This window comes from Neofelis nebulosa, chromosome 12, assembly GCF_028018385.1.
Source record: "Neofelis nebulosa isolate mNeoNeb1 chromosome 12, mNeoNeb1.pri, whole genome shotgun sequence".
Classification (NCBI taxonomy): Eukaryota; Metazoa; Chordata; class Mammalia; order Carnivora; family Felidae; genus Neofelis; species Neofelis nebulosa.
Genome location: NC_080793.1, coordinates 54,857,023 through 54,874,726, shown reverse-complemented (window position 1 = coordinate 54,874,726; position 17,704 = coordinate 54,857,023). Strand labels below are relative to the sequence as shown.

At 38.9% G+C, this 17,704-nt stretch overlaps 1 protein-coding gene across 10 annotated transcripts in view; it reads right to left on the bottom strand.

Annotated features, from left to right (window-relative positions):
• Window positions 1–1,775: 1,775 nt before the first annotated feature.
• Window positions 1,776–17,704, bottom strand: part of FREM1 (FRAS1 related extracellular matrix 1) — a 166,124-nt gene continuing 150,195 nt past the window's right edge. For 8 of the 10 annotated variants that reach the window (XM_058695309.1, XM_058695312.1, XM_058695308.1 and 5 more), the window contains 2 exons: window positions 6,994–7,079; window positions 1,776–5,158 (listed from right to left, as the gene is read on the bottom strand). In XM_058695309.1, coding sequence (XP_058551292.1) covers window positions 4,953–5,158; window positions 6,994–7,079 — 292 coding nt within the window. In that variant the 3' untranslated portion in view covers window positions 1,776–4,952. Of the gene's footprint in view, window positions 5,159–6,993; window positions 7,080–7,710; window positions 7,739–17,704 lie in introns of all 10 variants that reach the window. The other 2 variants (XM_058695306.1, XM_058695311.1) reach the window with 2 other exon arrangements.

The following is a 17,704-nucleotide window of genomic DNA, read 5'->3' as shown; positions in this document are numbered from 1 at the left end:
CACTGTTCTTGAGAGATATACTTCCTATAACATAACACTCAACATTTTAAAGTGAACGCTTGAGTGGTTTTTAGCATATTCACTATGTTCTGCAACCACCACCACTAATTCCAGATCATTCCATACCCTCAAAAAGAGCCTCTGTACCCATCAGCAGTTAGTTTCAGTTTCCCCCTCCCCCACCCCCGAGCAACCACCAAGCTCCTTTTCTGTCTTTATAAATATGCCTACTTTGGACATTTCATATGAATGGATCATGCAGTACACAGACCTTTCCTGTCCATCTTCTTTTACTTAAAGTTATGTTGTCAAGCATATGTCAAAAATACTCATCATTCAAAGGTATTGTACTTGAATTTAAGCAAACCATTTGTTCAGAGTGGCAATAAGTAGAATAGGTTGAATAATTGGAAGAGATTCAGCCTACAATTTGCAAATCTCTAGTTCTAGTGCTAATCTCTCCCCACTTAAACTTTTTTTTTTTAAATAACGCTTTTATTTATTTTTGAGAGAGCGCGAGAGGGGGACAGAGGATCCAAAGTGAGCCTGACGTGGGGCTTGAACACACAAACCACGAGATCAAGACCGGTGCCAAAGTCAGATGCTCAACGGAGGAAGCCATCCAGGCGCCCCTCTCACTTTAACTTCTAAAGGCTTCAGTGTTCTCTGCTCTACAATAAAGATACTAGGTGAGATGATATGATTGTTCTCTCTTTATCCTGTTCCTCTGAGTAACTTAAAGACACAGAGACACATACTGCTTGTCTTGTTGCAAAGATCAATCGGCTAGATTTGAAAACTTTAGTTCCTAACTTGATCTGGAGGCAGGAAATTTGGGACAGCTGCTCTCCGTAACACTTTGACCTGATTATAAGCTCAGGAAGTAATACCAATTTCTTAATCAGGAGAGAAATATTACAAAAGACAGCCTGAACTCTCCATATGGGGGTGTGTTTCCCTTCAATTCTGAAAAGGGATAATGTAATCAATGGTTTTCACTGTGACTTCCTCCCTGATAAAAAAGTTTCACGCTTAAAAAAAAAAGAAATTTGGGGCGCCTGGGTGGCGCAGTCGGTTAAGCGTCCGACTTCAGCCAGGTCACGATCTCGCGGTCCGTGAGTTCGAGCCCCGCGTCAGGCTCTGGGCTGATGGCTCGGAGCCTGGAGCCTGTTTCCGATTCTGTGTCTCCCTCTCTCTCTGCCCCTCCCCCGTTCATGCTCTGTCTCTCTCTGTCCCAAAAATAAATAAAAAACGTTGAAAAAAAAAATTTAAAAAAAAAAGAAAGAAATTTGCATGTATATGCTATACTTTTATATTTTTATTTTCCTATCTCATTCACAATAATATCTCTAGTAGGATTGGCACGTAATATTCCCTATTTGTTGAATAAATGGTAGATGGATGAGTGGATGGGTGGCTGAGTAGATGGATGAAAGCCATGTAACTAAAGATTGCTTTCAACAGTAAGGATAAAAAAGACATGTTGAGGTTTCTTTCCCATCCCTTCTTACCGTGGATAGAGTAAATACAAAACGTTAGGGGCGCCTGGGTGGCTCAGTCAAGCGTCTGAGTGAATTTCAGTTCAGGTCATGATCTCAGTTTTGTGAGTTGAGCCCAGCCTCAGGCTCTGTGCTGACCGTGCAGAGCCTGCTTAGGATTTTCTCTCCCCCCCCTTTGTCTGCCACTCCCCTACTCACACTTCCTCTGTCTTTCCCAAAATAAATAAACTTAAAGAAATAATAAATATAAAATGTTAAAAATTAAAGCAACAGTAGTTCAGAAGTAGAAATAAGATCATTTTATTAATTTTGATACAATGCTAGAAACAGTACATTGAACATGCGGCTTGGTTGCAAAAATTAATCAGCACCAGTTCCTGGTTTGAATTATACAGAACCATAGTGTTAATGAAAAAACATGTGCGTGTTCTTTTTGACTGTATTAAAAATAGACAAAAATGGAAATGTAAATAAAGGTCACCTGGTTCATTTTTACCATTCCTTGGAAGGAGATGAAATAATTATCATCTGTTTTTAAGTTTATGTTTAGCAAAATATATGCCATACATATATATGTATATATATGTATGCTTTGGTTAAAAAGCAAACATCACAGGATACTGAAAAGCTACACACTGTTTAGCTGGGTTGATGCTCTTGGATAGAGGGGACTTTTCCTAAGGTACTCGAGTCTGGGGAGAAGAGCCGGGTGGCACGTAAGTCTTTCTTTCTGATGCTCTCCTTCTTAGCTACCACCTGTCCCATCTCTTCTGCTCAACCCTTCTCTCCTTTCTCCTATAATCTCCCCTTCCTGTTCTACCATTACACCATTTCCTTCCTTCCTGCTCCCACCAGAACCTGACAGGTGACAATGACCGATCTTGGCAAAGAGAACATGACGATAATTTACTTTTTTTTAAGCTTTTATTTTTTGGGGTACCTGGGTGGCTCAGTCGATTCAGCATCTGCTTTAGCTCAGGTCATGATCTCGCAGTTTGTGGGTTTGAGCCCCGTGTTGGGCTCTGGGCTGACAGCTCAGAACCTGGAGCCTGCTTCAGATTCTGTGTCTCCCTCTCTCTCTGCCTCTCCCTCACTCGTGCTCTCTCTCTCTCTCTCAAAAATAAACATTAAAAAAAATGTTTTTAAGATTTTAAGTAGTCTCTACATCCGACCTGGGGCTCAAACTCACGACACCAAGATGAAGTGTTGCACATTCCATCGACTGAGCCAGTTAGGTGCCCCCCGTTCCTTTTTTTGCTTGTGTGTGTGTGTGTGTGTGTGTGTGTGTATGTGTTTGTCTGTCTGTTTATTTTTCAGATGACAATCATTTACTTCTTTTTCCCCCCTGAGTCAAAGGGGAATGGAGAAAGGAATATGAGAAAGGAATAAGTTCATGATAAATATTGCCCAGCTCCCCAACTTGTCCAAATGCTTGTTATTTTCTTTCAATTACTTGGCTATTACAACCTGATTGCTGCCTTCACAAGCAGGAATACTTAAAAATATTATTCTCGTATTTCTAGTCGCTATACAAATCAAAACACCCTCTCCTTGTGCTAACATTTGCAATTACACTTACATATCATTGTCATTTCAGAAAAGTATGATAAAATCTACCGCACTGACCAGGTTCTACTCAACAGCCATGGTTCTGGATTCCCAGTTTGAACTAGTTAACATAGTCCTAGGGTTTTAGTAGGAAGAAGTGGCCCCTGAGTTCTCCATTTCTTGAACTTTTGCTTTCCCTCCTCGGATGGACCTCTTTAGGTAAACAACTCTTCGTTTCTTTAACTGGCATCTCACCTGCCCGCACTGCAGAGGCCCGTGGACCAGAAAGGATGGGAGCTGGTATGGAGGGTGCGTTCTGCATCTTTTGGTTAAATACCAGAGAATGCTTGTGTCATACAAGAGATCTGGATGTTGTATCAGTCCAGACTACTCGTGATACCGAAGGTAAGGAGCCTTCTGACTCCGCAATGCCATTAATGCCTAAACTTTATCCCAGCTGCTCTTTGTAAATACTTCTAATAACTAAAATCTTGATAAATGAGCAGAAATAAAACAAGCTGGTCATGCGTTATATCCAGAAACCGGACTGAATCTCTTCAGTTTATTTTAGTTTTACTGAACATGTTATTATAATAAAACCTGCACCACAGCTTTCGTCTACTTGAGAACCCCATTTTGATGCTGAAATTGCACCGGTGCTCAGAGAGAAAGTTACATTTGGCACAACCGTTCTTTTCAGTGATTGTGAAGAGGAAAATTTAGAGCGAATGCTTCAGAAGTAAATTTCTAATTTCCTGTAATTAAACCTTGATTTCAGATGGGAGTTCTTGTAAGGCTGCAACACGTCTCACTGGTACAAAAATGTTTTGTTCTGCTGATATTATAAATTAATAAGGTACCTTTATGTTAGCGAATCAAGTTAGCATGCCATTTCTACAAATATTAAAGACTTCAGGGCTCAAAATTATATCAAAATCCTTCCTGAGAATATAGGTTTTCAAGGGCTCTGTTTTCAGCATTATTTTTCTTTGTTCACCAACATAGTTCATTGGGACACTTCTGAGGAAGCAGCGTTTTTCTCCCAACTTGTAACCCTCATTCACATATACTCTATTTCAAACGTCCTTGAGAAATGTCACCGCGTACTACACACACAAATGAAAAGAGAGGTTCGTGTGGCTTCAGATTTCTCATGAATCCGTAAGGTCAGGGAAATGGAACGATTGGCTTTGGAATGGTACAAGGCCAACATTTTCACTGAAGAAAGCAATCTGTCTCACGAGTGGTGATGAGTAGACCTCTGGGGTACAGGTAGCCTCTGAATTCTCACTTGAACTAGAGCTTTGCAAATGAGTTTCCATCTGTGAGATTCTCCCATGTAAAGCCTTCCTTTTCCACCATGGACAATACTCTTTTTATCCACAGCCTCTTATCTTAGGTTTCACATGTGAAAGACCTCCAAAGGGGCAAAGCAACGATGGCACCTCAACTGTGATTTAAGGAACCGGTAGAATTTCTTTTACTCAGACTGAAGTGGGAGAAGCACCAGCAATACAGATTTTGGAATGGGCTCATTTGAGATATTGGGATTAAAAAAAAATCCAAGGACCATGAAATTGGTACTGACTCAGATATGGAGTGGGGTCAGGGTGGGAGTCTCCTGGAATCAGCAAATCTTGGACCATATAATACTTCAGGCATTTATTCTGAAATGTATTGAAATCCAAGAATTGTCTGTCTTCCCTAAAGAAATATTCATTGATCGATCTTCCTGGAACTCTTCTTCTATGTTCCTTTTTTACCAGATAGAATCACTCATAAACTATGATTAAAAAAAAAAAAATGTACCCAGTCAATCATGACGCCTTGTCTTCTATTGAACAACATGTACAAATCCTGTCAATAAATAGGTGAGAAATTCCAAGTGGGCACCTGTAAGGCTAGTTACATTTCGAGTTTCCTGGAGCACACGTAACTGTGCGGTTTGCTCTTGCTACAGTCCTGCGTTTGCCATTTCCCTTGTCTTTGAGCCAAAACACAGTTCTTCCCAGGCTTTGAACGTTGAGGGGAGCCCTTCCTCCAGTTGGTGAAGACGACAGGTTCACCACCAATCCACTCCCAGTGGCCAGCATGCACTTGGTCATTCAAACCTGATGTGAACCAAAGAATGTGCCAAATTATGTTATTACATTTATGCTTGGCTATATCACATCAGTCTCTTGCTCTAATCTCAGCAATCATGTACAAACATGAGCCTACATTCTGAAACACAGAATAGGATCTGGGGATCCTAAGACACAGTTGAGAACATTTGGCCGATCTGAATCCAAATCCTCGATCTACCACTTGCTAGTTGAGCATCTTTGGGCAGGTTACTTAACCACTTTGAGTTTTAGTTTCCTCATCTAAGAAATGGGAATAAAAATAGTATATCGAGGGCCATTTTCAGTATGAAATAAGATAATGCATGTACGTTTCACAGCACGCATGCATGTTTAATAAATGGCAATTATTATTCGTATTATTCCACAGGCAGAACTCCTATCCCAGGGAAACAGGTTACACTCTTGTCTATAGTTCTTCTTCTTTGCTATTTAAATCTCTTGGTTTTCATATTCGAGAGTAGCTTAACTAGATATTATTTTTAGTCTGGAACGTAAGATTTTTTTTTCAGTCTGCTATAATTCCAACAAAAAGCAGCTTTTCTCAACTTGCCTCTCTACTCCCACTGGCAATTTTACAAATTACACTTCAGTGTTGCAAAGCTTTTGTAATTTTTCTTAAAGAAACATTCCTCCTCCTCACTCTCCTTCATAATAGAAATAAAGAGAATAAAATCAGAAAAGAATCCCCTGTAACAGCATGATCTGACATCTCCCAACCAAATGTAACCATGAAAATAGTCTTAGCTGCATAACCTATCACCTCCTGAGTGAGCCTCCCTCAATATTTTGGGGTAGAATAAAATGAACTATCTCCTTCCGGACTGTTTCCTTGCATCTTTGATCAGAAGATGCTATGCCTAAGTATTCTGTGGGAACAGAGCCTTGAAATCAGTCATTGTGGAAGTGAAGAAAATGTCTCCTCTAGCTTTAGCTTAATACTCTCAGAAAATTTCAGAATTTCGAGATGTACTATGTATTACAGAGATTCGGAGAAGCCAAGATTGGGTTTAGTACAGTTCCCTGAAATCCAATACCTTCAAGGTCAGAGGGTGACTTTGAAGCACCCTGAGAATTCTACTTCTAAAAATAGAATCTGAAGAGATTTGTATTCTTGTTAAAATTGAAGAAGATGTTAAAACTTCAGAAAACAAAGGATAAAATGAAGATCGCCTATACTTGTCAATAGCTGCAAACATTTCTAATTCTTTAACGTATTTCTTTATATATGCATATGTATATACCATATATGCATATATATATATATATCACATGTATATAAATTTTTTCTCATAATTATTTTCTGCTTCATATCGCTGTGGACTCTGCTTTTTTACTTAGCACCTGCCACAAATGCAATACGTTATGTATTTTATATATAATATGCTTCCAACGTGTATTTCTTGAATGAAATAATAAACATAAAGCACTTTGTTATGTCTTTAATATTTTATGCCTTACAAAAGCATTAAATATTAAATACTCCTTCTTGTGGCTATACTATAATTTATTTAACCATCCCCTATTGACAAGTGTTTCTAATTTTTTACTTTTAGAAATACCATTTGTTGAATTCTCTTACCTATAATCCAAGCCACATCCCTTATTATTTCTTTGAGATAGATCTCCAAAAATGAAAGCATTGTGTAACTAAAATGAGTTTTAAAAGGCAGACCATCCACTGGGTGCCCCCTCCAAAAAAGAAAAAACAGACTGTCCAATCATCGAACTGTTGCCTGTTACTGTAAACCACAATTATTTGGCCCATGGGAGGGAGACGCCTCCTTCATGTTCTTGCCTCCCTCCTCAGTGCAGACACTTGCCTATCCAAAATGGCTTCCGTCCGCTGATGTCCCACAGCCACCGCATATGCTGCCTGGAGAGAACGGTGACGAGGCTGCCCAGGTGACTGCAAACAAACAAAAAGGAAAGCATTGGTGACAGGGACTCCAACACTCCTGTTGATATGGAATGCAGAACAGAAATCAAATCTGTTCAAAATAGAAAAGTGTACACACACACACACACACACGGAAAATTTTCCAAGACTTTTATACTCTTTCATTTTTTTTTTTATTTTAACGACTATCTGTAAAGTGGGATAGGTAACAGCAAAGAAAGGATGTTTTTTTATACTATCTAGGCACAAATTCAACAGTGTTTAAATATCTTTAGAAAAGTCAGCAACTACCTACTTATAAAAATTAATGCCAAAATATTACTCCTCTCGCAGAGGGTCTATCTCTAAATGGCATAAATTTGGCAAGTATGCAGTTAATTTGACCAGTAAGGTAACCCAGACTATTCAGACAAAATTACTCGAGGCAGACATTTTGCGCTTGGTATGTTTAATCAAATATCCCAATAATTGTGACCCTTTGATCATACTCGGTGAAATGAGCATGAAATGTTCATAGGTTGTAAAAAAGTTAAAGCACATAGTCCCATAATCATACATATTTTCCCCCCAAATAGAATTGTTTTTATGTTTAAGGTGTATAGCATAATGACTTGACTCATATGCATTGTGAGATGATTACCATACTGAGTTTAGGTAGCATCCATCGTCTCGTATAGATAGAAAAAAACAGGAAAAACAAAATTATTTCCTTGTGGTGAGAACTCCTGGGATTTACTCTCTTAATAACTTTCATATATCGTATATCATATAATATCATATAATATCATATATCAGTGTCAGCTACATTCCTCATATTGTATGTGATATCCCAGTACTTAATCATCTTATAACTGAAAGTCTGTACCTTTTGACCACCTTCATCCAATTACTTCACCCCATATCCCTGGCCTCTGCCACTCACATCTGATCTTTTTTCCTGTGAGTTTGTTGTTTTGTTTCGTTTTAAGATTCTACATATCAGTGAGATTGTATAGTATTTGTCTTTCTCTATCAGATTCATTTCACTTTGCATAATACTCTCGATGCATATTATGTTGTTACAAATGGTAGGATTTCCTTCTTTTTTATGGCTGAATAATATTCCTGGGTGTGTGTATGTGTATCACAACTTCTTTATTCATTCATCTGTCGATGGAAGCTTAGGTTATTCCAATGCCTCAGCTATTATAAATAATAAACACGCTACAACATGGGGGTGCAGATATCTCCACAACATTCTATTTTGATTTCCTTCAGATATAATCCCAGAAGTGGAATTTCTGGATCATCTGGTAGTTCTTTTTTTCTTTTTAGGGAGAGAGAGAGAGCAAGAGAGAGCGAGGGAGCATGAGCAGAAGAGAGGGGCAGAGGGAAAGAAAGAGAGGATCTTAAGCAGGCTCCAAACTCAGCTCAGAGCCCAACTCAGGGCTTGATCATGACCTGAGCCACAACCCAGAGTCGCACACTCCATTGGCTGAGCGAACCAGGCGCCCCAAGGTAGTTCTGTCTAGAATCTTTTGAGGATACTCCATACTGTTTTCCACAGTGTCTGCACCAATTTGCAATCTCATCACTAGTACACAGCGGGGTTTTTTTTTCTCCACGTCCTCACCAGCAATTGTTACCTCCTATCTTTTTGATGATAGACATTATAACTGGCATGAGAATTCTTTATGAACTATTTTTGTAGCTAGCTGAATTATTCCTATAAGCAATATTTGATTGTTTCTAATTCTCCAACAGTGCTCATTAAAAGCTCTTTTAAAATGCCTTCAGTAAAAGGCTTGTAATTATTTTTTTCTTTTGTTCTTTTTTTTTTTTTTTTAATACAGAAAATTTCAAACAAGAAACAAAGCCACCAGGTTCTTGTCTGGTTAATATCCACTGATGTTTTTAAAAGTAGGAAACAAAACTGGTAATACTTGTACCCGTTTAGAAAACTGTTGAATTGAATTTTATTCATTTTGCCTGTCTTTCCAAACTTCAGAGGCATTTCTCTGCTTTTCCAGATCACCTATGGTGAACATAATTTATCCATTTCTTAATGATTTTTTCCCCACTAAAACCAGTACTTTACTGTTCTCTAATGCAGTGGTAAATTCTAGGACTTCTGAGATACATAAGGCTCTCTTCTTTACCCTTCTCCTAGTGGCCTCAGCCTGCTGGATTTGGGTTTTGGTGACTGGGCTCTGACCTCATTATTTACTGTCATCTCCTGTCTGACAGTTACAGCAGATTTGACGGCACAACTTCTTCCCTTCCTCTCACATCCAATATGGTAATTCTAACGTGTTGAGGGTTTAGAACCCAGAGTATCAAATGTGTGTTAAATGTAGGCCAAGGGAAGGCTCACGGGGCTGCCTCACTCAACATGGTGTACTGAACAGAGTGTGGGAGACCTGCGTTCTCTTCCCACTCTGCCTCTAATTCCTTTACGGATACAACTGGAGCCTTCATCATCAGGCAGTAACAGGTCTCATTCAAGGATATTTACCGTCTCCTCTTGCTTTAAGATTCTTGAAACTATTGTTAGAACAGACTTTGTAAAATCCATTTTCACTGGCATGAACGTTATTTATATAGATATGTATATAGAGAGATATACAAATGAAAAAAAAAGAGAGACACATAAATAAAAATCTTTTGACAGCTCTGCAATTTGAAGGCATTCAAAGTATAGTGTTAAAAACAGAAACTTTAAGTTTCATATATTGAAAAAAAAGAAAAAAGTTAAAAAAATTAAATAAAATGTAATTATATTGTTCACCAAAATAAATAAATAAATAAATAGGGGCGCCTGGGTGGCGCAGTCGGTTAAGCGTCCGACTTCAGCCAGGTCACGATCTCGCGGTCCGTGAGTTCGAGCCCCGCGTCAGGCTCTGAGCTGATGGCTCAGAGCCTGGAGCCTGTTTCGGATTCTGTGTCTCCCTCTCTCTCTGCCCCTCTCCCGTTCATGCTCTGTCTCTCTCTGTCCCAAAAATAAATAAAAAAAAAAAAACGTTGAAAAAAAAAATTTTTTTTTAAAAAATTTAAAAAAAAATTAAAAAAAAAAAAATAAATAAATAAATAAATAAAATTAAAAAAAAATAAAAACAGAAACTTTGATTTGCCTAGGTAAAGAAATACACATCTACTCCTTTGAAATGTTTTGAGTAAGTACAGATGTACTTCAGAGCAACTCTTTAAGGATAGGCCAGCAGGGGTTCCAGACACTCCTGTGGGAAAACAAAATGGTTTCATAGATAATGATTTATAATAAGAGAATTACCAATGAACAATGACTGCCTAAGGAAACGAGCAGATGAGATTACAATATGTAAATTCAAGAAATACCTAATCTAGGAGTCTGGCTCCTCTGAGTTGGAAAAATAATAAAACACCAATGGAGAGGAAAGGAGATGGGAGATAAAGACTGAGTTGAGTTAGCAATCTGATTAGGGACAAGGAGTAAAGCCAAATTTGTTGTTCTTCCTGAAACATGGGTGCTGTAAACGACCCTTAGTAAAGGATCTTCAGGGAAGGGAGGGAGCCCCAGGAAACGCAGCCCAGAATTGAATAATGATCCCTGATACCAAATCAAAAACATACCAGTATTAATAGTAACTCTAATTATAAACTGTAAGAACCTCTCCTAAAATTAAGTCATAGGAAGGCAAAAATCCAGGTTGCGAAATGTTAAAACTGTAAGTTTTATAGCACAGAAGGAATTGATGATTCTCAGAATATCTGTTGTTCTTTCTTTTATATACATATTTTTAATTAAGTTTTTTTTTTTATCTTAATTCCAGTATTGTTAGCGGGCAGTGTCATATCAGATTCAGGTGTATGATATAGTGAAGAGTATCTGGTGTTCAAGACAAAGATGGTGGAGAAGAACGAAACAAAATGACCCTGAAAGGGAACAGGTGAAGGGAGGCACGGAGGCCCAACAGGTGAACAAAAACACAATGACTGGTAGAGGAGGTCTCGCGGTTCAGAGAAAAATTACCCTGAGGAGGGGGGCCTCCTGCCCAAAAATGTTCCTTGCAGAAGGACCAAACCAAAGGACTCCGGAGATCTTTTTGTTTTCCTTTCAGTTTTGCTTTCCACTCGCCGCTAGACATTTTGTGAAACGTAACGAGTTATCAATGTACATTTTGTGAAATGTAACGAGTTAATCAACCGTTCCTGGGGGGTAATCATTCTTGTCCTTTTGAGATGCGATGCATATTGAAGTGTCATACAAATACAATCAGATCACATATTCATACTCATCTTTTCCAAATAAAGTTTCAAAATGAAAGCTTTTCGTGATATTTTAAAAATCTCACACACACGCAGTTTCCTTACCTCTCTTAACACATTCTGGGATACCATCAGAAATGGTATTTGATAGACGTTTTAAGTTCTGGACCATTCTGGCAAATAGATAATGTGCAATTTGAAAGAGTTTATATTACTGATACATAATTAGTTTCTTTCTAAAATATGATGGAAAAACTCCAATTGTCCTTAATTATTTTTGTCCTGAAAGCTTTCTCAGTTTAATATCTATAAAGAAATCACAGTTTTAGAGCTTAAAACAATTCCCTGAGACCAGCATTTATCAAAATAACTTCAAAAATAATTGAACAAATTACTTCTGAACCTGCTTATAACATCATGTTTGATCTACTAGATATGATCTTTAATATCCTTGAATTAATAAGAGAGATGGAAATTTTCCATCACTACTATAATAGATGTTATAATAGTTATTCTAGCACAAACTATCCTCCTATTTATACGATTTCTAAATACCATTTATGTTCTCATATATGCAATCAACAAATACTGCTTGTAACTCACATTGTTGCACTGAGATCCAGAGAACTTCTTAACTAGATCTACAGTAAGACATCAACTCAGTGAAAGCTAAATGCTACCATTTAAATTTAGTCACTTTCACATTCTTAATAGAGCTTTCTGAGAAGGAGATGTGGGAAGGAATTGTCAGGATTGTATGAAACACCCTACTGATGTAAAATGCAGCGTTTAAAGACTTGCCGTAAGGACGGCCGTATCTGGAGAAAGATGCTGTCAATTTCTATGAAGCTCATTGATGAATGAAGAATGATTTAGTTATTGGCTTGTGGGGCCAATACTCGGGGATAAGACTTTAAAATGCAGTCTGGGGGCACCTGGGTGGCTCAGTCGGTTAAGTGTCCGACTTCGGCTCAGGTCATGATCTCACGATCCGTGAGATCGAGCCCCGAGTCGGGCTCTGTGCTGACAGCTCAGAGCCTGGAGCCTGTTTCAGATTCTGTGTCTCCCTCTCTCTCTGACCCTCCCCCCACTTATGCTGTCTGTCCCAAAAATAAAAAACAAACGTTAAAAAATTTTTTTTTTTAAATGCAGTCTGGGATCGCCTGGGTGGCTCAGTTGGGTAAGTGTCCAACTTCCACTCAGGTCATGATCTCGCAGTTTGTGAGTTCGAACCCTGCGTTGGGCTCTGTGCTGACAGCTCAGAGCCTGGAGCCTGCTTCAGATTCTCTGTCTCCCTCTCTCTGCCTTTCATCTGCTCACACTCTGTCTCTCTCTCTCTCTGTCTCTCTCTCTCTCTCTCTCAAAAGTAAATAAACATTTTTTAAAAAGTTTTTAGTGCAGTCTTGTCTAGATATTTCTAGTATGGTAAGTACCCAAATATTTGTTGAATGCAGTGAATTAAACTGAGAACCTGATTGTACCTTAGGTTTGCTGTGAAAGGTAACTTTGATTCCAATCCAAAGGAAATTTAGACTCCATAATTTAATAAAAATCATAACACGTTTGTGCCTCGAAAGATACAAAATATTAATACTCCATTTGGGAACCTACTTTAGGTTAGTTCAACATAGCTGTGCTGTCGATTCACCTGAGATGAGAGAGTCCCTATGTTTATGGTGCTGTTTTGGAGAGTGTCATAGAAAATGAGAGTCCTGTGGCTTCCACTTACTCGCCTATGTGATCACGAGCAAGTGATTTTGCTCCCCCAAATGTCTTCTGTTTTATCTGCAGAGTGGAGACAATAATGCCACAGAAGTGATGAGAGGATCAGATCAGTTACTATATGTGAAAGAATTCTGTAAACAATAAGGGGTAATATCAAAGGAAGGCATCACCGGCAAGGTCAGGCTGCCGTAGCAGGGTCAGGGTACAATGCTTCGACCCAAGTGGCAGATGAAATCTTAGGTCAAATGCATGAGGAAGTAGCTAGGCTTTTAAAATAATTTGGGCCTTAAGTTTATTATTGGGATGAGCAGATGTATAAAATTAATAGATGTATGACTAGATTAATAGATGTGTAACTAGCCTTTCCACTTTTGGGGTTTTTTTCTTTTTTTTTATGAAATTTATTGTCAAATTGGTTTCCATACGACACCCAGTGCTCATCCCAAAAGGTGCCCTCCTCAATACCCATCACCCACCCTCCCCTCCCTCCCACCCCCCATCAACCCTCAGTTTGTTCTCAGTTTTTAACAGTCTCTTATGCTTTGGCTCTCTCCCACTCTAACCTCTTTTTTTTTTTTTCCTTCCCCTCCCCCATGGGTTTCTGTTAAGTCTCTCAGGATCCACATAAGAGTGAAACCATATGGTATCTGTCTTTCTCTGTATGGCTTATTTCACTTAGCATCACACTCTCCAGTTCCGTCCACGTTGCTACAAAAGGCCATATTTCATTCTTTCTTGTTGCCACGTAGTATTCCATTGTGTATATAAACCACAATTTCTTTATCCATTCATCAGTTGATGGACATTTAGGCTCTTTCCATAATTTGGCTATTGTTGAGAGTGCTGCTATAAACATTGGGGTACAAGTGCCCTTATGCATCAGTACTCCTGTATCCCTTGGGTAAATTCCTAGCAGTGCTATTGCTGGGTCATAGGGTAGGTCTATTTTTAATTTTTTGAGGAACCTCCACACTGTTTTCCAGAGTGGCTGCACCAATCTGCATTTCCAGTCTTTCCACTTTTTGTACTCACCATTAAAACCTAGCTGCAATGAGATGGATCAATAAAATAAAAAATATATATAATGGGGGATTCATGTAGCTTAGTCACCATGAAGGTATCAATGTTACCGTAAATTGCCATTATTTCAAAAGAAATGAGTTTTGACACCAAAAAGCTAGAAGATCATAATATCAGAGTAAAGAACAGTCCTTCTAAGTAAAAATACTTGGTGACCTTATGCCAACATTGATGGATGGATGGAAAGATGTCGCTCAATACACGTCCTTATTTTTCTCATAACATGAAGGACCAGTTAAAGCTTCATTATAGGCCAGCGGAGTTACTTGCACTGCTATTTGAGTAACAGTGGAAAATAAACAATAAGGCTGCTTTCAAACTTGAGGTGTGGGGGTTCTGTTGCTTTTCATCTATATTTTACCAACAAATCCCCATGGCAGTTTGATCTCGGTAACCCTGGCTGCAGCATAACTGTATTTCTGTACTTGCTTTCACTTTCATCAGGAAAGAAACCATATCCTTCCCTTCGTAGCATGTTGCAATCTTCTCATTGCTGATTCAGAGAGGTTCTGATTCCACACCAAAGCTTTTTCCTCAAGGTGGGGGTGGGGGGTGGGGGGGAGAAAGACCTATGCCAGTCTTCCTACCCGAGCTTTCAAAGCATTAAGACAAACTTTAAATAAAAGTAAGACACCAGTTATTTGGATGACAGGATGTCATAACTCTTCCTAACATATAACATGATGGGAATATATGCATTTAAACAATAATTATTTATACGATTTTAAAAAATAGTTTAATTTATCTTATACCACCCACTCACCAACAGAAGCCTGAAAGCCACTGTTTAACCTCTATGGTACCCATACTTATACTTAAGACATGAAATACATTAGTGAAGAAAATGGTGGTTGACTTGACCAGTTTTTGTTTTTTTAACATTTATTTATTTTCGAGAGTGAGAGATAGAGTGAGAGCAGGGAAGGGGCAGAGAGAGAGGGAGACACAGAATCTGAAACAGGCTCCAGGCTCTGAGCTGTCAGCACAGAGCCAAATTCAGGACTTGAATTTGTGAACCATGAGATCATGACCTGAGCTCAAGTCGGATGCTTAACCGACTGAGCCACCCAAGCACCCCAATTTGACCAGTTTTTAAGTAGACTTTTAGGGGCACCTGGGTGGCTCAGTCAGTTGAATGTCCGACTTCAGCTCAGGTCATGATCTCACGGTTTGTAGGTTCAAGACCTGCGTGGGGCTCTGTGCTAACAGCTCAGAGCCTGGAGCCTGCTTCAGATTCTGTGTCTCCTTCTCTCTCTGCCCTGTCCCACTTGTGCTTTCTCTCTCTCTCTCTTTCTCTCTCAAAAATAAATAAATAAAAATTTAACAAATTTTTAAAAAAGAATGAGAAATTTAAAAAAATAAAAAATAGACTTTTAAAATATTTTATTAGCCTTTTAAAAACTAGTTATAACTTACATAGAATCAAATGCAGAAATGTTTAAGTATTCAATTCAATGAACTTTAACAGTTTTATTCAGGTAACAACCATCCAGAGCAAGACATAGAACATTTCCATCACTCTAGAATATTACCTCATGCTACTACCTCATGGTTTTTTAGTCACCCTACAATCCCTGCCAGAGATAACAGGTTTTTTTTTTAATTTCTAACACCAACTAATAAATTAGTTTTTCCTATTTGTATCAAAAAATCATATATTTTCTACTCTTTTATGATGGGCTGCTTCCTCTCTACGTGTTTTTGAGATTTATTCACATGGTTGGAAGTTTTAGTTCATTCCATTTTATCATTTATAAAATAAATGATCAAAAAAGAAAATTTATCTATTTCCTTGTTGATGGAGAAAACATAAACCACCCCTATAAATCAACTAAGCTAATTTTTTCAAGTAGGCTTCCCTGCTGGCACAGAGCCCAATGCGGGGCCTGAACCCACGACCCTGAGATCAAGCGCTGAGCCCCCTAGGTGCCCCAGACCCGAACCATTATTATTATGGAAAAAGTTGCCATGACATTCTTGCGAATGCCCCCCCCCCTTTTTTTTAGCATCTACTTTTATTTCTCTCGGGTAAATACCTAGGAGTAGAGACGTCAGGTCACAGGGTAAATGTGTGTAAACATAAGAAAGTGCCAGACGGTTCTACAAAGCGGTGGTACCATTTTACCGTTCCACCAACACACGTGAGAATTCCATTGGCTCTGCACCATCTGACGTTGGCAGTCTTGGTGATTTTACAGTGGGTGTGAAATGGTATTTCACCGTGGTTTTCATCTGCGTTTCCCTGACATCTAATGGTGGTATATCTTTTCATGTACTTATTGACCAATTGTGTATCTTTTCTTGTGAAGCCTCCAATTCATTTGCTATGTTTTTAATCAGGTTGTCTTCTTGTTATTGATTTATAGGAATTGTCTGCGTTTTCTGGATTTGAGACCTAGGTAGATACACGATTTGAGATTGGCTTTCCCAAATGTGGTTTGCTCTTTCATTTTCTTTTTTTCTTTTTAATTTTTTTAAATCTTTATTTATTTTTGAGAGAGAGAGAGACAGAGTGTGAGCAGGGGAGGAGCAGAGAGTGAGGGAGACACAGAATCCGAAGCAGGCTCCAGGCTCTGAGCTGTCAGCACAGAGCCTGATGCGGGGCTCGAACTCACGAGTGGTGAGATCATGACCTGAGCCGAAGTCGGTCGCTCAACCGACTGAGCCACCCAGGCGCCCCTGCTCTTTCATTTTCTTAATAGTGTTTTTATTTATTTATTTTTAAATCTTTTTTAATGTTTATTTTCAAGAGAGAGAGAGAGAGATTATGTGTGTGTGTGTGTGTGTGTGTGTGTGTGTGTGTGTGTGTGGGAGGGGCAGAAAGAGAGACACAATCTGAAGCAGACTCCAGGCTCTGAGTTGTCAGCACAGAACCTGACGTGGGGCTCCAACTCACAGACCATGAGATCGTGACCTGAGCCGACATTGGACGCTTAACCGAGTGACCCATCCAGGTGCCCCTCTTAATAGTGTTTTTAGAGGAGCATAATTTTTTGAATTTGATGAAGTGCAAAATCTGACTGTTATTCACCAGAGACTTCTCTAGTCTCAGTTTCCAGCGGTTGGGGCATATTAGCCGAATAATATCCAGGTAGACAAAAAGGGGGGGTCAGGGATAGGCACATATGCATTTTTAAAGTCTTTCTGGAATAGATAAATTTTGTTGTCATTATTTGACCACAAGTCATCTTGTGTCCCATTGCCCACGGACCCACTGACCCTTTGTCCAACTTGTCTGGCTTCACAATCATCAACGTCTCTTGCATTGTCATAGATCTGATCCTTTCATTTCCATGTATTTTCAAATTCGTGGGCAGGAATCCTTACTTAATACTACTAATAATAAAATGATAGAAACTACAATGCTGCAGACTCAGAAAAGCTCCTTCTGACTTTCTCCAAGAAAAGCTAAAAAATAGAACTTCGGCAACGGCACATTTTTCACATAAAAGCAGTAAGTCAAAATACATTATCAAGGTCAATCTCAAATCCATCCTGAACTACAGAACTCTCCTGGGGTTCCTAAAACAAAACCAAGTAGATATCAGACACTCGACGCTTGAATGAAAGAAGCGACCCCGAAGTTGCATGAGAAAAAAGAGAAA